The following is a 23,422-nucleotide window of genomic DNA, read 5'->3' as shown; positions in this document are numbered from 1 at the left end:
GTGGATGGACAGTTACTAAGAGGAGACATGAAGGGCGGGGTGGGGGTAGACTCTGGGTAAACTGATCTAACAGGATTCTTGCTAAGGCAGGTCGGGGGGAGCAGAGGTCACTGTGGGACAGTGAGGGTGAGGAATCGGAGAAGGACGGTAATCAGATATCAAGCAGGGCTGACCTGACTGAGCAGGATCCTCGCTGAAGCCGGACAAGGCAGAGATGAACACAGAAGCCCAGAAGTTGAGGTCCAGTTGGGAACTGCTCAGGAGAGCCTGCGTAGAGTTTGGTCAGGAGACTGTCAGCACCTGTGTTTTAAAGCAGGTTGTAGCTATCACCCTCAGGGTCCAATTCCTGTTAGGACCTGCCAGGCAAGACCACGTCTTCCTTTGACAGGCTGGTGTGAGCGAAGGTTCTCTGTGAGTGCACAGAGAGTCCATCACACCCTTCCTTCGGCCTGGCCTGCACCGTTTCACACACAGGTGAGCTGACTGAAGGGTCAGGGATGCTCTAAGTGAAATTATAAAGTTTTGAGGTTTTGCTTTTGCAGCCTCTCCCTCTCCTCCCTATTCCCTGCCTTGCCTTTCACTTTCCGCTGTCTGCCATCCTGGAGAGCATGTTACTTACACCAGGGAGAGGACCTCTTCTGGCTTTTGCTCCCAAGAAGAATATGACATGAGTCATCTCTGGCATTGAACTGCAGATCACTATTAACCCTTTCCAAGAGTGGTGTGAATGCTCAATAGTGTCTGACTGTCTGCGACCCTATGGACTGCAGCCTGCCAGGTTCCTTTGTCCATGGGATTTCCCAGGCAAGAATACTAGAGTGAGTAGCCATTCCCTCCTCCAGGGGATCTTCCTGACCCAGGGATTTTGTGTCTCCTACATCTCCTGCATTGGCAGGTGGATTCTTTACCAGTGAGCCACCTGGGAAGCCCTTTCCAAGAGTATTTACCTTTCAAAGAGTAGTCCCTAATGGGAAAATGCTGGACAGCCCAGCAAGCTGGCTCAGTGCTCTGTGATGACCTAAAAGGAGAGAATTGGGGTGAGGGGTGGGGAGGCTCATGGGGGAGGGGAGAGATGTATACACATAACTGATTCACTTTCTTGTCAGCAGAAACTAACACAACATTGTAAAGCAATTATCCTCCAATAAACAACAAAAAAAGACTAGCTCCAATAAAGGTGCTTCTAAGAGTCGTTACCAGTGCTCTATAGCAGTGCTGAAATGTTGGGCTCTGGGGTTCAGTTGCCTGGGTTCAAATTTTGTTTCTACCGCCTGGTAACAGTGAGAACCTGGGCACATACTTAACGTGTTGGTGTCTCATTCATCTCCTTGTTGGTTAAATGAGAGCAGTGACAGTCTCTTCCTCGCAGAACGATGCTGAGAACTGAGAGATCCTCTGTGTGAAGTGCTGAGCAGAATGCCTGGCACACTGAAAGAGTTGATAAATTGAGTTCTTAGTATTATTATTTTGCTCCCCAGCAGGGAATTTTTGAGGCACTTGACACCACATAAACCTCCTTTTGTTCCTCTTAAGACCAGGACTGCGAGTAGAGAACAGGCCTTTCTTTAGAGAAGCAAAAGGCTTGACAGTAGAACCATTGCCTCGTAAAAGAGAAATCTAAACACGTAGCATACTGACTGAGTCATCGCTAGGCCTGGGCTGCCCCATCTCAAATCCAGGGCTGGCGGCTCGTGACTCACGGGACCCTGAACCCTGCTGCTGTTCCACGCGCGTGGCCTCTGCGTTGGAGGAGCTGACCATACTTGGTATCCTTCTTTCCAGACGTCATTGTCAATGGTCAACCTTCTGAAACTACCGAGAAGCCTTTTTCCTTGCTGAAGGTTGTCCTCAGGTGACCTCATTTTCCACATTGATTAAGACCAGGAAATATTTTGCAGTGGGACTCAGCTCACCTCTCAGACATATGGAGATCCTGTCTCCTGCTGGCCAGGGGCTCTTGAAACAGCTCTCATGCCCTACAGAAATAATCCGAGGGTCCTGAGGGCCCTGGGGAGTGGGGATAGGTAGGGATGGATACATGAGGTCAAATCACAGAGTTAAAAGTAATCTCCTATACCCCAGGAAGGAGAAAGATGAACAAAGGGTCATAAGAGAAACAGGGATGTATTCTCAGTGAAGTCAATGTCATTGCTGTCTCTCAACTTTGAATCCATTCAGCAGCAGCCGTCTTTTCATTGTGTGCCCTCCACAGACAAGTGTCTCCACTGCCTCACTTCCTGTTGATGTCATTCACCTTCTCCCTCCACCCAGCTCTGTTTTGTCCATCCTTATGAATGTCATCAGGAACATCCTAGTTCTGTGTCTTTGCACTTTGATCTTGAGGGTCCTCTGCTCTGGGAGCGTTTGACAGCATCAGTCATTCCTGAAACTGTGCTCTCCTGGTTTCTGAGCTACCCTCCATCATGGCCATCTTCTCTGATGACACCTTCTCGGCTTCTCTTGTGGGTTTTCTCTTTCTTTCCCAACTCTCGACCAGATGGCAGTGTTCTCTTGGGTTCAGTTCTTGAACTCTGCATGTCTCAGTCACAGTGCCCCAGCCTTGCCTGTGCCTCGGGCTGCAGCCAGCATTCAGTAAGGCGATGGCTTCTTGTCTCTGTCTCTTCAGACCTCCATCATCAGCTGCACACATGTGCATCCATTGGCCCTCTCCCTTCGGGTAGCCAGCATATTAGGGCAGTTCAGAGTGAACATTATCAACAGTGAACACATCCACCCCCTCTCCATGAGAAAATGCATCTTCTCCCATGTCACCCAGTGCAGACCCCAGGGCAGCATCTTAATGATTCATCTGGGTGATATTTATTATAATCAGTCACCATGCTAAACACACTCCATACATTTTCTCACTTAATCCTCACCACAGGTCTGTTATCCTCATTGAGAACATGAGAAAACCAAGGTTTAGGAGCCTTGATGCCTAACCACTGTGTCACTGCCAAGCCCGCCTGACTTCAGAGCTCTAGCTCCTAACCTCGTCATCCTACTGCCCAAGAGGATGTCAGGGCTCCTGGCACCAGGCCCACTACCTTCCATGTGATGCCAAGACTTAGCAGGTCTCCTGTCACATCTGTGGCCACTGCATTAGCTCAGACCCTCATCATTCTTTGTCTGGACCAACTGGTCTCACTGCATAAATTGTCATCTGCTACTTCACTTGCACCCAGGTGAAGTTTCTAACAAGCAAATTTAATCATATCACTCTTTAAAAAAAAATTATTTATTATTTATTATTTATTAAGCTGTGCTGGGTCTTATTTGCAGCATGCAGGATCTTTAGTTGCAGCATGTGGGATCTAGTTCCCTGACCAGAGGTCGAACCTGGGCTTCTGCATTAGGAGCACAGAGACTTAGCCACTGGACCACCAGGGAAGTCCCTGAACCACGTCAGTCTTAATGAAAATGCTTCAATATTGAAGTCCCAAACTCCTAGGTTCACACTCAGTACTCTTAACAAGTGGTTGGTCCTGTGTTTCACTCTCCAATCTCTCCTTCTGCCTGGGGACACTCTCTGAGGGCAGAGGTTAGTCTTCCTTATCTTTGCACCTGGGGCCCAGCACCAGCATTCCATGAATGTTTGTTGGATACATGGATGAACGCCATGCTTCTTCGATGCAAAACTTTGATTAAATTTCTCTTTTCTAGATTCCAAAGGAAGCAAGCAATTGAATATTATAAACAAGTGATAAAAATAAAGGAAAATGCGGGCACTCTGGCCAACTCCTCACTCGTAAGGAATCAACTGAGCATTAGCCTAAGTGATACCTTGTGTAAATTAGGTAATTGCTTTGACATATTTCTATTAGAAGCAGATGACTTTTCCCTCCATCTCACTTGCATACTTTGCTTATTTTTAAACAGTCTTCATCTCTGAAGTCAGCAACTCCTGTTCCGTATTATTTTCAACTTTCTCTCTCTGTCTCTCTCTCTCTCTCTCTTTTTTTTTTGCTGCTTATTTACTTTCCCTCATTAAATAAGTGTCTTAGTCTGTTGCTATAACAGAATAGACTGGGTGGGTTAAACAACAGAATTTTATTTCTCATAGTTCTGGAGCCTTGGAAGTCCAAGATCAAGGTGTCAGCAGATTAAATGTCTGGTGAGTGCCTATCTTGGGCTTCTCAGGTGGCACAGTGGTAAAGAATCTGTCTGCCAATGTAGGTGATGTGGGTTTGATCCCTGGGTGGGGAAGAGTCTCTGGAGTAGGAAATGGCAACCCACTTCACTATTCTTGCCTGGAAAATTCTGTGGACAGAGGAGCCTGGTGGGCTGCTTTCCATGGGGTTGCAAACAGTTGGACAGGATTGAGCAACTGAGCTCAAGGCCTATCTACTGGTTCAGAGACAGCTGTTTTCTTGGCAGGCCCTCACATAGTGGAAGAAAGAGCCCGAGAGCTCTCTGGAGGTCTCTTTTATAACGGCACTAATCCCATTCATGCAAAGATGTGCACAATAAGGGACAGAAATGGTATGACCTAACAGGAGCAGAACATATTAAGAAGAGGTGGCAAGAATACATAGACCTATACAAAAAAGATCTTCATAACCCAGATAGTCACAATGGTGTGATCACTCACCTAGTGAGAGCCAGACATCCTGGAATGTGAAGTCAAGGGGGCCTTAGGCAGCATCACTACAAACAAAGCTAGTGGAGGTGATGGAATTCCAGTTGAGCTATTTCAAATCCTAAAAGATGATGCTGTGAAAGTGCTGTACTCAATATGCCAGCAAATTTGGAAAACTCAGCAGTGGCCACAGGACTGAAAGAGGTCAGTTTTCATTTTAATCCTTAAGAAAGGCAATGCCAAAAAATGTTCAAACTACCACACAATTGCACTCATCTCACATGCTAGTAAAGTAATGCTCAAAATTTTCCAAGCCAGGCTTCAACAGTATATGAACTGTGAACCTCCAGGTGTTCAAGCTGGATTTAGAAAAGGCAGAGGAACCAGAGATCAAATTGCCAACATCAACAAATGACCCCATGAACTGTACCCCACCAGGCTCCTCCGTCTATGGGATTTTCCAGGCAAGAATACTGGAGTGGGTTGCCATGTTCTCCTCCAGGGGATCTTCCTGACCCAGGGATCGAACCTCTGTCTCTTTTGTCTCCTGCACTGGCAGGTGGTTTCTTAACTGCTAGCACCCTGTGGGAAGCCCTACTAGCTCAGTTAGGTGGAATTTACTTACATTTTAAGGGCCACTGTTGAAGAACTGAGAGCCTCTGAGACAAAGGGCCTGTTTTCCAGGCTCTGCTGTTGCCAGAGACAAGGGTAACAGGACCACATCTTTTACTGCCTCAGTACTTATTGCATTCAGTAGCCCATTCCCATGTTTTGGAAATAGTCACATGTTGAATTCTGTCATCTTCCTACAGCATCACCACCAAACCTGGGAATGGAGGAGAATGGGAGTTGAATTGGAGGCTGCAAATGCTGGTTGGTAGTCAGCTGGAGACAGGCCAGCGCAGGAGGGTGGGCTGGGGGGAATCAGGGATGTGATTCCCATAGACAGCACTTGCCAACGTTTGTGCCTCCAAGGAGTAGGTTCACTTAGAGAGAGGGTTCAATGATGGTCAAATAGATATCTCTTTGCCCTTGGGCAGCTTTGTTGATTTCTTCTAGCAGGCTGCACTAGAAATTGCAGTTTCTGTAAATGCCACAACTAGAAAAATTGTGAAACACTCTCAGAGCTCTGAAATCTCATCGCCACAGGACAGTCTACTTCAGCTTTAAACAGTTGTTTTCAACACAGGCTGGTTTTGACCCTCAGGACAAAAAAGCTGGAGAAATGTTTGATGTCATGGCTAGGGGTGGAGAGTGTTAGTCATTTAGTCAGTGGAGGCCGGAGTGGTTGCTAAACATCATGCGTGCCCAGAAAAGTGCCCCCACAGTGAAAATTATCCAGTCCAAGGTGTGAATAGTGCTGAGACAAAGAAACCCTGATCTAAACCAGCCACTTTCCCCAGCAGGTACGATTGGCATCCATATTACAATAAAACAGGATTGCTTTCAGCCTAGTCATTTACTGACAAAAAAGGCTTAAAATTCTTGATATCTGCAGGGAAAGAATATTTTCTGTTTTCACTCTGTAGATTTAGGAATGAGTGTGCCCATGTGTGTGTGTATACTTTTTTTTTTCAGGTAAGGGTTTCCATGCTGAGTACATGAAAGAAAGATTTATGTTTGTAAAGAGAAAATGCAGATGCAAATCTAGAGAATGTTAGTGGGAGAGGAACTAGTTTACCTGATCTGGTTGCCTATGTTTTGTTCTCAGTTTTGGTGACTTGTCTATGATGAAAATATAATGTATTCATTTGCTTTCTGATAACAGGGCCTCTGTGGAGAAGGCAATGGCAACCCACTCCAGTACTCTTGCCTGGAAAATCCCATGGATGGAGGAGCCTGGTAGGCTGCAGTCCATGGGGTCGCTAAGAGTCGGACACGACTGAGAGACTTCACTCTCACTTTTCACTTTCGTGCATTGGAGAAGGAAATGGCAACCCACTCCAGTGTTCTTGCCTGGAGAATCCCAGGGACGGGAGAGCCTGGTGGGCTGCTGTCTATGGGGTTGCACAGAGTTGGGCATGACTGAAGCAACTTAGCGGCAGCAGCAACAGGGCCTCTGTAATGGAAGTTGTCATATTTGGTGATGTCTTAAATAAGTCTTCATGGTATGTTTCAGTTCTGCAGTCCAGAACCATTCAGTGTGGTTCAGTGTGGTTCCGAGGAAGTATTTTTCTGTAAGGAGCACTTTCTCGCCATCATTTTATTATTTTTCTCTCCCACTGGTGATTGAAGTTGATTCCTTTTGCAGAAGGCCTGCTCCAGGCTTACAGGAACACTGTGGGTGGTTAGGTCAGCTGTCAAGGCAGGATTCTTGTGCTTTTGTTGCAGTCCCTCATGGTGAGAGCTGATGTGTATCTTCAGTACAAGAGGAGGAGGACCTTGGGAGGGAAATAGACTGTTTATAGAGACCTTGGAATCATTTGTTCTTTGACATATTTTTGGTTTTCCTACGTGGAGGTAGAAAAACTTTTCCTCCATCCTCTCAGGGTCCCTGGCTGAGCTTGAAAATTAAATTGAAAAGACTGACTTTCGCCACCCTAATTCCACCTGACTCTGTGGGCAGAAATTTGAGAGCCTATTTTGTTAAGAAATATTGTCTTCAACAGGCTTTTGTCAGAGGCCCAGGATCTCTAAATTGCAGCTTTTGGACCTAGTAAGGAGCCTTGGATGATAGAATTCCACGTTTGTCACCAAAACTCTAAAGGAGAAAAATTTTTTTTCCTTTACCCTCCTAGGTTCTCCTGCTGGGGCCCTGTAAAATTAGCCTCAGCAAAGATTGATTGAGGTGAAGTGAACTGAAAGTTGTTCAGTTGTGTCTGACTCTTTGCGACCCCATGGACTGTACAGTCCATGGAATTCTCCAGGCCAGAATACTGGCGTGGGTAGCCATTCCCTTCTTCAGTGGATCTTCCCAACCCAGGGATTGGACCCCGGTCTCCTGCATTGCAGGAAGATTCTTTACCAGCTGAGCCACCAGGGAAGCTAAAAGATTGATTAACAAGAGAAAAATCAAACAGAAGTTTATTTGTGTGTGCATCACACTTGCACACACACTCAGGAATGACAACTCCAAGAGGTGGCTTGAACTTGCGATCTGTGTACTAACTTAGGGGAGAGGGAGGCGGGGAAAGGGCACTCATGGGAGGGCAGATGACTCTTTGGAAGCATAAATAGACCCTTAGGAGAATAGATGATATGGCAGTTTGTGACAATGTCTGGCTGGGTGTGGTGCTGGCTTCCTGTTGCCCCAGGGAGGGGACTTACAGCACTTGAGTCCTTGTGACAGGCTCTGGTTTCAGGCACAGAAGGGATCCTAGGAACTCAAATAACTCGGCTCATAATATGTCTCATGTCAGCATGGCCTACTTTGGGGTGGCATAGTGTGATCCCCTTGAGAAAGTGAAAGTGTTAGTCGCTCAGTTGTGTCTGACTCTGTGACCCTTTGAACCATAGTCCACCAGGCTCCTCTATCCATGAAATTCTGTAGGCAACAATACTGGAGTGGGTAGCTGTTCCCTTCTCCATGAGTTCTTCCCAACCCAGGGATCAAACCTGGATCTCCTGCATTGCAGGCAGATACTTTACCATCTGGAGCCATCAGGGAAGCCCCAGTGATCCCCTTGATCTACCTTTAATGAAAAAAGCCTATCTACAGGGAGTGTGCCCAAGGGACTCCATAAAATAAGAAGGAAGCCAGAGCCACATGTGGCTGGGATTCATCACTAGTCATTTTTAAAGAAGTCAAGAGGCCTCTGTAGTAAAAGTGTTACTGAACATTAGTCATCAAAGCAATCCTCTTTAAGAGTTGTTTCATTGAGGAAAAAAGAGAACTATGGTATATGATGCTTTCTTGTATGCCAAGTCGCTTCAGTTGTGTCCGACTCTTTGAGACCCCCATGGACTGTAGCCCACTAGGCTCCTCTATCCAAGCATGAAGCCAGGCTTGGCTTCAGACATCACCTGGCAAGTGGTGGAAGGTGAGAAATCTGCCTAGATACCAAGGGTGATCAGGTTGGAGGAGGGCTAAACTTACTTAGCAGGATTCTTCCTGATTGGAAGAATTGGACTCTATAGAGATGAACATAGAAGCCCCAAAGTCAAGCCTACTTGAAAAAGCTCAGAGAGCCTGAGTAGAGTTTGGCCAGTGAGATTGTTAGATGACAATCTCTGTTTTAATTCCTGGAGACAGAGCAGTGAGAAGGACAGGTAGACCCACACTATCTTCACTGAGCTCACATTGAGGCCAACAAGCTGTCACACAACTATTAATAAATACAAGACTGTTTAGCTGCAATTGTGGAAAATGCCACAATAGAGATGGCGGTTGGATAGCTAAACACACAATGGTTGGGCTACAATTTGGCAAAGTGCTATCATGGCAAAGTACAAGTGCTAATGGGGGACCTCGATCTGTTAGATGGAGGGGCATGGGTGGAGGGTGCTTCTTAGGAAGTGATGCTGAAACTGAATCTGGAGGAGGAGGACTTGCTTGGTAAGTGGTGGGAAGGGAAAGGAGTCATCTAGATAGTGAGGACAGAATTTGCAAATTGGGAAGGAACAAAAAGGACCAATGGGGCTGGGATGCAGAAACTAATGTAGAGGGGAGAGGGTGCACTAGGGGGATACCAGAGAGGTGTCACAGGCCCTGAGGGCTGGGTCAGTGACTTGGGATGTTGCCTTAGGAGCTGCAGGGTTTTTGCAAAGCCAGGGAGTATTAGGAACCTAGAGTCCTGCATTCCTCCAGCATCGTCATCACCAGAGATTTCTCACACAAGATGCTCAAATCGTCTTATATGTCCAGTGTCATGAAGGAGCTCAAAGAACCCATTTTTAACCCCATTTCTATTTCTGTGAGTATTTTGACCTTTCAAACAGACTGTGAACTGCCAGGGGCAAGAGTCTTGTCATTTATTCCTTGTATCTTCAAAGCATCAGAAAGAGTACTAGCTGTGTGGGTCTATCACTGTGCTCTTATCAGTACAGGAAGTGTGAGGGAAGTGGATAGACAGCTTCTTTCTGGGGGGTTACACAATTTGCCTGGCTTTCCTATAGAAGTGATGGCTCTGCTCCAGGATAACAACATTAAAAGAAGTGACTGTAATTATATTTTAGCCTATTGAGAACAATAATCTTTAGGGGACATTTTAGATATCAGTTTGGATTATAGATTAATGATGATAATTACTAGCTTGAAAGTCTTGGCACCTGCATCTTCCTTAGTCTTTTATTACATTTAATCAATGTATAGGCTACAGTATAATCTTCCAAGGGGTATAAAAATAGTGGGCATCCAGCAATGATCATTCATGTTTTAATTATGCTCATGACAATTTTATACATGAGATTATACTGAGCACATATTGGAAAAGAAATTGGCTTCCCGGGTGGCAGTAGTGGTAAGGAACCCACATGCCAATGTAGGAGACATAAGAGACACAGATTCTGTTCCTGGGTTGGGAAGATTCCCTGGAGGAGGAAATGGTAACCCACCCCAGTATTCTTGTCTGGGAAATCCCATGGACAGGGGAACCTGGCGGGCTACAGTCCATAGGGTCGCAGAAAGTTGGACAAGACTGTGACTAAGCATGCAAATGACATAGTAAAACGGTGGGTTCCTGAGAGGGTGATAATCCTCAGGTTTATTTCTTCTTCTGATCACATTTTCATGAGGCACTTATTCAAAAATGAAATCTCTTTATGTTCAATATTTCTTTTATAGCTCTTCTCCTCTCCACTTTGATCCAGTTTCAAGAACAAACCTTAATCTCCTAAAACTGCTAGTCCTAGACACTTAAGACAAACCCGGACATGGAGAGAGGGTTTTTGTGATTGTTTTCTGCCACCTTTGACACAGAACAATCTTTTTTTCTTCAATTCTTCTTCTCTTACAAATGTTTACATCCACATATTGAGAAATCACTTCAGTGGGAGGAAAAAACAACTGTGGCTTTCATGTTCCATTCTGTCCTAATGAGTGTTGTATATGGAATTGTGTATTTTGGATGAAGTATGGTAGATGAACATTCTGTTACTCCCCTCTCTCTGGGAATCTTTTACAGAAGAAATGCCAAGTATCTCAGTCATACTTGGAAGAGCTTAAACAAAGGCGCTAGTGGGTGACTTTCAATGGGGTGAGTCAGTCCTCTTTTCCTCATTTGATTTTAAAATGCTTGGCTCAGCCAGAGTCCCCTTCTTGCTAGCAGGAGGTCCCTGAATCCGACAAACTTTACATTTTCATTTTAACTTAAACATATACATGTAATTCTTTGCCTCAACTTTAAAATTTGAAGTTAGATCTTTGTTTTTAATGGGTCCTCTGATTGGAATTGAATGTCATATCTCTCAAAATGCCTCATCCACAGTTTTTAGTTTGGGTTTCTGGAGGATGAGAACTTCAGGCAGTTATGATACTTCTGGGCAGGATCCTTTCAATGGTTGACTTTTTCTGCCTTCAATCTTTTACGGTTTTCTTGTTCATAATTCCAAAACATTCAGACTATTTTTCATAGAAAACAGCTCTCTTTCACTTCACAGTCTTATGTTACTAGTGTGTACCATACTTAGGTCAATTACCAAAATTAGACTAACAAATAAGGGTAATACCACCTTTACGGCAGAAAGTGAAGAGGAACTAAAGACCCTCTTGATGAAGGTGAAACAGGAGAGTGAAAAGGCTGGCTCAACGTTCAGAAAACTAAGATCATGGTTTCTGGTCCCATCACTTCATGGCAAATAGGTGGGAAACAATGGAAAAGGTGACAAACTTTCTTTTCTGAGGCTCCAAAATCACTGTGGATGGTGACTGCATCCATGAAACAAAAAGATGCTTGCTCCTTGGAAGAAAAGCTATGACCAACCTAGACAGCATATTAAAAAGCAGAATTAGTAGAAGGAAAGAAATCATAAAGATCCGAGCAGAAATAAATGAAAAAGAAATGAAAGAAACAATAGTAAAGATGAATAAAACTCTAAAAGCTGGTTCTTTGAGAAGATAAACAAAATTGACAAATCCTTAGTCAGACTCATCAAGAAAAAAAGAGAGAAGAATCAAATCAACAAAATTAGAAATGAAAAAAGAGAGGGTACAACAGACAGTGCAGAAATACAAAGGATTATAAGAGACTATTGTGAACAACTATATGGCAATAAAATAGATAACCTGGAAGAAATGGATAGATTCTTAGAAAAGTTCAATCTTTCAAGACTGAACCAGGAAGAAATATAAATTATGAACAACTCTGAAATTGAAGCTGTGATCAAAAATCTCCAACACAAAAGTACAGGACCAGATGGCTTCACAGGAGAATTCTTTTAAACATTTAGAGAAGAGCTAATGCCTATCCTTCTAAAACTCTTTCAAAAAATTGCAGAAGAAGGAACACTTCCAAACTATGAGGCCACCATCACCCTGATACCAAAACCAGACAAACACAACACAGAAAAAGAAAACTACAGCCCAGTATCACTGATGAACATAGACGCAACAAAATTTTAGCAAATAGAATTCAGCAACACATCAAAAAACCCATGATCAATTTGGGTTTATTCAGGGATGCAGGGATTCTTCAATATATGAAAATAAATCAATGTGATACACCATATTAACAAATTGAAAGATGAAAACCATATGGTCATCTCAATAGATGCAGAAAAAGCCTTTGACAAAATTCAGCACCCATTTATGTTTAAAACTCTTCAAAAAATGGGCATAGAAGGAACCTATCTCAACTGAGTAAAGGCCATATTTGATAAGCCTACAGCAAGCATTATTCTCAATGGTGAAAAACTGAAAGCGTTCCCACTAAGATCAGGAACAGGAGAAGAGTGTCCACTTTTGCCACTGTTATTCAACATAGTTCTGGAAGTCCTAGCTACAGCAATCAGAGAAGAAAAAGAAATAAAAGGAATCCAGATTGGAAAAGAAGTAAAGCTCTCACTGTTTGCAGATGACACGATACTGTATATAGAAGACCTTAAAGATAGTATCAGAAAATTGCTAGAGCTAATCAGTGAATTAGCAACGTTGCAGGATACAAAATCAATACACAGAAATCACTTGCATTTCTATAAACTAACAATGAAAAATCAGAAAGAGCAATTAAGGAATCAATCCCATTCACCATTGTAACAAAAACAATTAAATATCTAGGAATAAACTTACCTAAAGAGACAAAAGAACTGTACACAGAAAATTATAAGATACTAATGAAAGAAATCAAAGATGACATAAACAGATGGAGAGATAGTCCATGTTCCTGGGTAGGAAGAATCAATATTGTGAAAATGACTATACTACCAAATGCAATCTACAGATTCAATGTGATCCCTATCAAATTACCAACGGCATTTTTCACAGAACTAGAACAAAAAATTTCACAACTCATATAGAAACACAAAAGACCCCAAATAGCCAAAGCAGTCTTGATAAGGAAGAATGGAGCTGGGGGAATCAAGCTTCCTGACTTCAGATTATACTACAAAGTTACAGTCATCAAGACAGTGTGGTACTGGCACAAAAACAGAAATATAGGCCAATGGAACAAGATAGAAAGCCCAGAAATAAGCCCATGCATTTATGGGCTATTTTTGACAAAGGAGGCAAGAATATACAATGGGGCAAAGACAGCCTCTTCAATAAATGGTGCTGGGAAAACTGGACAGCTACATGTAAAAGAATGAAATTAGAACACTTCCTAACACAATACACACAGATAAACTCAAAATGGATTAAAGACCTAAATGTAAGACCAGAAACTATAAAACTCTTAGAAGAAAACATAGGCAGAACACTCAATGACATAAATCAAAGCAAGATCCTCTACCACCCACCTCCTAGAGTAATGGAAATAAAAACAAAAATAAACAAGTGGGACCTGATTAAACTTAAAAGCTTTTGCATAGCAAAGGAAACTATAAGCAAGGTGAAAAGACAACTCTCAGAATGGGAGAAAATAATAGCAAGTGAAACAACTGACAAAGGATTAATTTCCAAAATATACAAGCAGCTCATACAACTCAATACCAGAAAAACAAACAACCCAATCAAAAAGTGGGAAAAAGACCTAAACAGACATTTCTCCAAAGAAGACATACAGAAGGCTAACACATGAAAAGATGCTCAACATCGTTCTTTAATAGAGAAAGGCAAATCAAAAGTACAATGAGATATCACCTCACACCAGTCAGAATGGCCCTCATCATAAAGTCTACAGACAATAAATGCTGGAGAGGGTGTGGAGAAAAGGGAACATTCTTGCACTGTTGGTGGGAATGTAAACTGATACAGCCACTATGAAAGACAGTATAGAGATTCCTTAAAAAACTAGGAATAAAACCACCATATGACCCAGCAATCCCACTCCTAGGCATATACCCTGAGGAAACCAAAATTGAATGAGACATATGTATCCCATTATTCATTGCAGCACTATTTACAATAGCTAGAACATGGAAGCAACCTAGATATCCATCAACAGATGAATGGATAAAGAAGTTGTGGTATATAGACACAATGCAATATTACTCAGCCATAAAAAGGAACATATTTGAGTCAGTTCTAATGAGGTAGATGAACCTAGAACCTATTATACAGAGTGAGGTGAGTCAGAAAGAGAACAATAAATACCGTATTCTAACACACATATATGGAATCTAGAAAAATGGTACTGAAGAATTTATTTACAGGGCAGCAGTGGAGAAACAGACATAGAGAATAGATTTATGGACATGGAGAGAGGTAAGGAGAGGGTGAGATGTATAGGAAGAGTAACATGGAAACTTACATTACCATATGTAAAATAGATAGCCAATGGGAATTTGCTATATGGCTCAGGAAACTCAAACAGGTGCTCTGTATCAACCTAGAGGGGTGGGATGGGGAGGGAGATGGGAGGGAGGTTCAAAAGGGAGGTGATATATGTATACCTATGGCTGATTCATATTGAGGTTTGACAAAACAGCAAAATTCTATAAAGCAATTATCCTTCAATTAAAAAAAAAAAAAAAAAAGGCAGAGACATTACTTTGCCGGCAAAGGTCCGTCTAGTCAAAGGTATGGTTTTTCCAGTGGTCATGTATGGATGTGAGAGTTGGGCCATAAAGAAAACTGAGTGCCGAAGAACTGATGGTTTTGAACTGTGGTGTTGGAGAAGACTCTTGAGAGTTCCTTGGACAGCAAGGAGATCCAACCAGTCCATCCTAAAGGAGATCAGTCCTGGGTGTTCATTGGAAGGACTGATGCTGAAGCTGAAACTCCAATACTTTGGCCACGTGATGCGAAGAACTGACTCATTGGAAAAGATGTGATGCTGGGAAAGAACAAAGGCAGGAGGAGAAGGGGAGGACAGAGGATGAGATGGTTGGATGGCGTCAATGACTCAATGGAAATGAGTTTCAGCAAGCTCTGGGAGTTTCTGATGGACAGAGAAGCCTGGTATGCTGCAGTCCATGGGGTTGCAAAGAGTTGGACATGACTGAGCAACTGAAGTGAACTGACTTAACAAATGCAGTTGAGTCCTGTTTATGTTAGAATTGCACAGTTAGGAGCAGAAGCATGCTAGCACAGTGGAGATGAGCCCCGTAGGTGCAGGCTTTTAATGTGTCCTGGGCATCGAGTGGAAAGTCCTACAGAGGAAATAGAGGGCCCTTGGTTAATCCAGCAATCCAGTTTATGTCTGTTAGCAGAGCTTCTTTTTTACATGTTATATATGTTGAATGATTTTTAACATTATTGTTATACAGTACAATAACATATTATATACTATACAATACAATGGTTGTATATTTGTAAATGCTCTTGGTTGCAAGAGAATGTCAAATATCCCTTATAAGCTTAAACTTTTAAACCTGAAACGGACTCTAGATATGACTCAGCAATTTTAAAGCTGAGGAAATAGAAGATATTTCATATGACTTATCCCAATACAGCTTATCAGAGCATCTTATCAGTTAGATATTATTGTAGAATCCTCGAGGCTCAGAAAGACCAAGTGACATTCCAGAACTTTGCAGCTAGTAAGCAGTAGACTTATTACTTGGAACCCAGGCACCTGACCTGAAATTCTGAACTCTTTCTACTGTTTTTGGGGTCTGGGAGTTTGTGGTCTTATGGGGAAGAATCTTACCTATTTTTAAAAAGTATTTATTTATTTTTATTTATTTGGCTGTGCTGGGTCTTAGTTGTGGCATGTGGGATCTATTTCCTTGACCATAGATTGAACCCCACCCCCTTGCATTGGGAGCCTGGAGTCTTAGTCACTGAACCACCACAGAAGTCCCTAGATTTTGCATTTTAGATCCAGCACTCTCGAGGCTGAATAGAGGATGGAATTGATCAAGAGGAGAATGGAAACTCTCCTGTGTTCACTAAGAGAGGGCCAAGATAAATAGAAAAGCGTGTATTTGTGATTTAGTAGGTAAATCCTACAGGGCTCAGTGCCTGATGTGGTATATAGCAGGTGAGGGAAAGGGACTAGTCAGAGGCCTTCTCCAGTTTATGGCTATATCCATGGCCAGTGCAGCTGGGTGGCTGGAGCTGTGGGCATTCCAAGGCAGGAAGCACAAAGTTGAGAGGTGGAATGGGAGCCACGATGAGCTAATTTGGGGCCTGTTGAACTTGAATCTCTTATCTGAATGGAGATGTTCAGTAGGCAGAATATGGTGCTTAGAAGCTAGCAGACTGAAATGGAGAAAAACCTTTAGAAGTCCTTAGTACACAGGTGATGGGCAAACCCTGTAGAAGAGTTGAAAGAGCCAAGAAGAATATAAGACAAGAAGATGGCAGGAGACAGAACTTAGGAGATGGGCCAAAGAGACGGAAGAAAATGGTGGAGGAGTAAGACAGAGAGATCACCAGCCTCCCCACAGATACATCAAAAACTCAAGATATGGAATAACTTCTACAAAACAACCTTTAGGTGACAGCAGAAGACCCCAGGCCTTCAGGGGGGCAAGCTAGGCTCCCTGGGATGAGAAAACCACAAAATTCTGTAAAGCAATTATCTTTCAATTAAAAAAATAAAGTGGAAAAAAAAGAAAGGGGCTGAGGAAAGTGTTGTAGCGAGAAGTGAGGAATGGCTCTAGAGGTAGCAGAGAATCAGTAAAATCATGGATGCCAAGAAAGGAGGGGGCTGAGAACTGACCACCAGATCTAAGACACACCATTGCATTTAGCAGCAGAATGGTCATGCTGCTGCTGCTACTGCTACTAAGTTGCTTCAGTCGTGTCCGACTATGTGCAACCCCATAGACGGCAGCCCACCAGGCTCCCCTGTCCCTGGGATTCTCCAGGCAAGAATACTGGAGTGGGTTGCCATTTCCTTCTCCAATGCATGAAAGTGAAAAGTGAAAGTGAAGTTGCTCAGTCGTGTCCGACCCTCAGTGACCCCATGGACTGCAGCCTTCCAGGCTCCTCCATCCATGGGATTTTCCAGGCAAGAGTACTGGAGTGGGGTGCCATTGCCTTCTCCAAGAATGGTCATAGGGAACCATAAATTTTGGTAGAGTGATAGGAACAAAAGCTGTGTAAAAGAGAACAATGCATCTGTTCCTTCTCCCCAGAGATAGGGTCTGCAGAGGCCCAGCCCCTTGAATTGGTAGAGTGAGTTCCCTCTGTACTTGGGGCAGAAGATAGAGGGCGCTGCCCGCCATCTGCTTCCAGGTCCCTCTGAGCAGACTAGCCAGTGGCTTTAGTGGGGAGGGTAAAGGGAAAGATCCACTCCCCTCCCCCACCCCCACATCCCCATAACTTTTTATTGTTTTCTAGAGGGTGGAAACGGAGAAGGCAATGGCACCCCACTCCAGTACTCTTGCCTGGAAGCGACTTAGCAGCAGCAGCAGCATAGGGTGGAAATACAGTGCAAGGAAACATCCCATTGCAAGCTTTTATTACTTCATTTGGGACAATGATCGACAACTTTTCCCCTCCCTAGTCTGTTTATAGACACACATTTATTGAAAGGAGGAGTCAACAAGCTTCATTTCTCAAATGGAAAGACTTCTAACAAACTTTAGTCATACTTACATGGGCCCAACTGTGCCTAGTCATACTTATGAAACAAAAGGAACGTTTAAACAGAGAACCTTGAAATCCTGCATAATTCTCCTTTTTCTTCTGGATAGAGAATATAGGCTGTGATTGTTTCCACTTCTTAACTATTTGCTCCAAGCACAGTGGGGAAGCTCGTTGGTGGGCAGGGTCCATAGGCTGTACTCATTCAGGGAAAACTTCCTGAGGCTCTCCACAAACCCCTGCAATTTCGCTTGTTACCTGGTGACAGCAACCTAAATTATAGTTGTGTGCCCTGGGGAGGAAATGAACACAGGACTGGCAGTATAAAAATCTACCTATTCAGTTAGTTCAGTTTAGTTCAGTTGCTCAGTCGTGTCCGACTCTTTGCGACCCCATGAATCGCAGCAACGCCAGGCCTCCCTGTCCATCACCAACTCCTGGAGTTCACTCAGACTCACGTCCATCTAGTCAGTGATGCCATCCAGCCATATGAAGCAAGAGGAACAGGCTTAAATTTCAGTAGACTAAAGGTTAGAAGAAGTTGTACCTTAGAAGATTACTTAAAAAGACAGAGGACTGCCTTTGGAGAAGGTATCTTACTTTCTTTTTCCAGAGGAAATACTAAAGATGTATTTCCAGAGGAAATACTAAAATAATAATGATGCCACTTTATTTTTTACTATTAAGCACTGAAAAAAAGGCGGGGGAACTAGGAAAATTTATTGTTTAAAATACAAGAACAGATTCTCAAGGAAGCTAGGTCCTAGGACCTTCCGTCACTCCCATCCCCAATTCACTCTCCCTTGGAAACAGGGCAGATGTGGCTGGGAGGTACGCAGTGGAAAAGGTAACGGATGCTTCCTTCCTGGTTGTGGTTTTACAGAAAATCTCCTAAGGAACCAATGTGAGAGGGAGAAGAATGTTCTCTTTTCCCTTTTCTAGAAGTTATGGTCCTTGGATCTCGGGACCTGGGTTTAAATCCCAGTTCTGCTATTTTCTGAGCTTGTGGACACGAGCTCTCTGAGTCTCAATTGTCTAATGGCAGAAAGAGGATGATCATCTCTGCCCACAGGGTTATTCTGAAGACTTAATGAGACGCTGTATGTAAAACGACCAACAGAGTCTGCAATGAAAGTTAGGTTCCCTCCCCATCCAGAATGAAAAATTTTAAAAATTAATAAATTAGTTAATTCGGCTGTCCTGAGTCTTAGTTGCAGCAGTTGGGGTCTTCCATCTTTGCAGTGGCAATGCAAACTCTTAGTTGTGGCATGTGGAATCTAGTTTCCTGACCAGAGATCGAATCTGGACCCCTTACATTGAGGACCTGGAGTCTTAGCCGCTGGACCACGAGGGAGGTCCCCAGAATGGAAATTTGAAGTAGGCAGGAGGTTCAGTGACCTCTTTAGTATGCAGATGAACTCATCCCGGTCTTTCTTCTTACTTGGATTGAAAGGACTGACCAAGCTGGATAGTGCTGTCCAGTTGGTACCACCCCTGGGGGAAGATGGGGTGAACTGTGGTTGGGCCTGAGCTAAGAATGTCCACTCCTGGCAACTACTCTGCTTGCTGCCAGAAAGAGATAGGTTGCATTTAAAAAAGTTCTGAGGTCAAAGCTGTTGATACAGGTCCAGATGGGTCATAAGGGTAAAGGGGCCTGAGGAGCCAAGGTGTGTGGCCAAAAGGGAGTGTGGGGAGCACAGGCATGAAAGAGTGTGTCAGGGGCATCAGCAGCTGGTCTGGGGGACAGTTTCAACCTCCCAGCAAGTCAGAACCTCTTAAAGGGCCTTCGGGCAGAAGGAACAGTCTGCGTGCTGGTTATCAGCATCTGCAGGAACTCTAGGAATGAGTTCTTGCTCAGCTGCCAGCACCTGAGACATTCTGGCTCTGTGCTTTTCTACTTGACCTTTTAAGGCGTGTTCAGGCCTAGGTGGTGCTAGTGGTAAAGAACCTGCCTGCCAATGCAGGAGACGGAAGAGATGCAGGTTTGATCCCTGGGTTGGGAAGACCACCTGGAGAAGGGCATGGCACCTCACTCCAGTATTCTTGCCTAGAGAAACCCATGAACAGAGGAACCTGGCAGGCTATAGTCAGTAGGGTTGCAAAGAGTCGGACAGGATTGAAGCAATTTAGCACTCACGCACGCATGGCCAAAACAACGTGGTCATCCTGAGCAGGGAAATTTGCAAGTGCTTTCTGCTGAGCTTTGTTGGGGCAACTGAGAACCTCATAGAGGGTCATGAAAATAATTCCCAAAGAAGAAAAATAGCCATTGATTGCTAAGTGGAGCCAACAGCTGAAACTCCCTATTAGCGGCAGAAGCACTGTAAGATCTGTGCTATGACCCCTGCAGCAGAGCTACAGAGAGAACCTCTCTGCAGACAGAGTCACAGTGCAGATATGCAGAAGGTCAGTCCAGGAGTGGGGAAGAGGGGGCCTCACATAGAGTCAGGGGCATGGGCTGGTGGATGAGGCTGCCCCAATGTCTGTCCATTTGACCACAAACCGGAGTGAATGACTAGACCTGTTCAGTTTTCTCATCTTTAAAAGCCAGTGACATGCACAAAATATTCTTTGAAAGAACACCTGTTTTTGGAGAAGACTGCACAGATGGGGACCAAGATGGGAGAGATGCTTTTTATTTCACATCTTTATACGTTTTCAGCTTTGAATCCTGTGGATGTGTGTCCTGTTAAAGAGAGTGTTAATGTTAGTGTTAGCTGCTCAGTCGTGTCTGACTCTTTGCGACCCCATGGACTGCAGCCCACCAGGCTCCTCTGTCCATGAGATTTTCCAGGCAAGGATACTGGAGTGGATTGCCATTTCCTTCTCTGGGGGATCTTCCCACCCCAGGGATCGAACCTGGGTCTCTTGCACTGCAGGCAGATTCTTTACCGACTGAGCTACATTAATAATGACAAAAAAAAAGACAAGTGATGATAGTTTGTACCTTATAGGATTACACACACTGGATAGATGGTAATTACATAAATTGCAGTGTTTATTGTTATTAGTATTAATACAGGGATGCGGGCTAGGCCATCTGTCAGTATTTTTTACCCTTAAATACTCAATAGTCTTGTATTGGGTTTCCCTGGTGACTCAGACAGTAAAGAATCTGCCTGCAATGCAGGAGACCTGGGTTTGATCGCTGGGTCAGGGAGATCCCCTGGAGAGGGGAATGGCTATCCATTCCAGTATTCTTGCTTGGAGAATTATTTGGATAGAAGAGCCTGGCAGGCTACAGTGCATGGGGTCTCAAAGAGTCAGACATGACTAAGTGACTAACACTTTTTCACTTTCAGTCTCTTATCAAGTATCCAGATAAGGCAACTCACTGCAGTATTCTGGCCTGGAAGAATTCCATGGACAGAGCCTAGTGGGCTACAGTCCATGGGATGACAAAGAGTCAGACACAACTGAGTGACTTTCACTTATGTAGGGAAATGTCCTATTCTCAGAAGACACATGCTGAAGTATTTAGAAATAAAAATGCTGAAGTATTTAGAATAAAAATGTGCCCTACAGGCACTGGCCTTACATTATGTTTGTAATCAACAATATCAATTTAGCCCCTTAAAAGCAGTCTTGTAAATGGGTAAAATGAATAAATGAGCACCACTTGCAAACTGACTAATTTTTTTTTTTTACTTTTCACATATTTTAGAGAATTATATTAATTGTTGACAATGGCAGAGGGCACTGTGTAATGAACACCTACATACTCTTCATCTGTGATCACTAATTGTTAACATTCTGGTCACATTTGTATTTTTCCTTTCACACACACACAAATATATATGTATTTTCTGGATTATTTGAAAGTTAGTTACAGATGTGACATTTTTATTTCTAAATACTTCAGCATGTGTCTTCTGAGAATAGGACATTCCCATACATAAGTAAAAGTCACTCAGTTGTGTCTGACTCTGTGATCCCATGGACTGTAGCCCACTAGGCTCTGTCCATGGAATTCTCCAGGCCAGAATACTGCAGTGGGTTGCCTTTCCCTTTTCCAGGGGATCTTCCCAGCCCAGGGATCAAAGCCAGGTCTCCCGCATGCTGGTGGATCCTTTACTGTCTGAGCCACCAGGGAAGTTCTTGCTTGCTTAGTGGCTCAGTCCTGTCCTACTCTTCCAAGACCCTTTGGACTGTAGCCCGCCAGACTCTTCTGTCCATAGGACTTTTAAGGCAAGGATACTGGTGTGGGGTGCCATTTCTTTCTCCAGGGGATCTTCCTGACCCAGGGATTGAACCTGCATCTCCTGTGTCACCTGTATTGCAGGCAGATTCTTTACCTGCTGAGCCACTGGGAATTATCAAACACAGGAAATTTAACCATTACACAAGACTGTTATCTTACTTACAGTTCATATGCAAATATTCCAGAGTGTCCCATTAAATGTTCCTTATAGCTGTTTACTTTTTGATCCAGAATTCTGTTGAGGATCTTCCATTGCATTTGGTTGCCTTCTTTAGTTAAGAACATTTTAGTAGGACTTGTTTTGCCTTTCATTGACATTGATATCTTTGAAGAGCCTAGGTCAGTTTTTACCCTCCCCTCCCTGTCCCATATGTCTTGAATTTGTATCTGATTGTTTTCTGATATTAGACTCAGGTTAAACGTTTTTGGCAAAAATACTACAATAGGTAATGTTCCAGTGCCACTTTTAAGAATACTTTTTATTCCCTTTAAATGTTTGAAGCCAGGAGTCTTTTAAAAATTTCTAATATTCTCATTTTCAAATATCTAGCAGGTCAGTTACTGGTAAGTGACTCCTGTCATCAAGTCATGATGGAGGCTGTGGGCTATTTGTACAAATCACTTGATTTAAGGGCCACCTACCTCGGATATTCTCATTCATCGATCCCTGGGATCCTACAGTGAGTTTCTGTTCTGTGTCTCAACAAGAAGTATACTTCAGGTTATTCTTGTCCTGTAAATGACCTCTTGACAACTTTCATTCCTTTGCAGCCTTCTAAGGGAAATTGAGCGGACTCGGGGTAGGAGATATTGGCCTCAAGGTTTGAGCCAGCAGTCTTCTGAAGGTCCTAGGCATGGCGCCTCATTTTTGGAGCACTTGCTTAAATTAAACTATCACAGTGCTCAGAGTTCAGACACGGTGAGCTCAGCAATGTGCACCAAAGCAGATAAGCTACAGGGGGCTAAAAGCTTGGACTTGGTGGCTGAGACAATTTCAGATAAATCAAAACATGCTTCAGGACAAGGAAAAAAGCTCTTGAGACCCATTGTTTCCATTTCGGCTGTGGAAAAGACTCGGAAGACACAGAGTAATGTTGGAATATGGAATGGCCCGGAAAAAGCAGCAGTGAAGAAAAAGAAAGATTATTCCTCTAAAACTTTACCTTTGGGTAAAATGGATGGTGTAGTAAAGCTTTCATGGCAACGGATTTTGTCAGCTAAAAGTGAGAGTGAAAAAGGCCTAATTAATGCAAATTACCAGCATCCCCTGGTAGAGTCTCTTAGCGCAAATAATCCCTGGAAATCTGTATCTGAGCTCATCTCAGAGAAGTGGCTTTTTCATAGCCCAGATTACAGTTCAGTTTCTCACAAGTGTTTTTTGCAGAGAAGATCTCAGTTTGAAACAAAGTTAATGGAAGACCTCAAATGATACTAATAAAGATTTTCATGGGCTCTTCTGTGTAACTTTTTTCTACTTGTCATTATTTAGAATTCTTCGATGAGATATTTTCTGGTGATAATCAAGGTCGGGGATTTTATTTTTATTTTTTAGCCCCTTGAAATATTGTAACTGACTGTAGCTAAAAAGAACACTTTTTAAGTCATTCATATTTCTGTGGTAAGTAGAAAA

At 43.3% G+C, this 23,422-nt stretch overlaps 1 protein-coding gene across 3 annotated transcripts in view; it reads left to right on the top strand.

The window, feature by feature from the left end:
* LOC147372338 (putative tetratricopeptide repeat protein 41) overlaps positions 1–23,256 on the top strand; it is a 77,478-nt gene extending 54,222 nt beyond the window's left edge. For all 3 annotated transcript variants that reach the window (XR_015164005.1, XR_015164006.1, XM_086401065.1), the window contains 3 exons: positions 3,664–3,797; positions 22,343–22,472; positions 22,564–23,256. Coding sequence is in view for 1 of the 3 variants with exons in the window: in XM_086401065.1 (XP_086257191.1) it covers positions 3,664–3,797; positions 22,343–22,472; positions 22,564–23,221 (922 nt within the window). In the remaining 2 variants the exon portion in view is untranslated. The remainder of the gene's footprint in view (positions 1–3,663; positions 3,798–22,342; positions 22,473–22,563) is intronic.
* The last annotated feature ends 166 nt before the right edge of the window (positions 23,257–23,422 follow it).

The sequence above is a fragment of the Bos grunniens genome, chromosome 5 (genome assembly GCF_055505025.1).
Source record: "Bos grunniens cultivar Pamir isolate PY7600 chromosome 5, Bosgru_T2T1.0, whole genome shotgun sequence".
Classification (NCBI taxonomy): domain Eukaryota; kingdom Metazoa; phylum Chordata; class Mammalia; order Artiodactyla; family Bovidae; genus Bos; species Bos grunniens.
The sequence above is the reverse complement of the archived record's forward strand: the minus strand, read 5'-3'. Positions and strand labels throughout refer to the sequence as shown.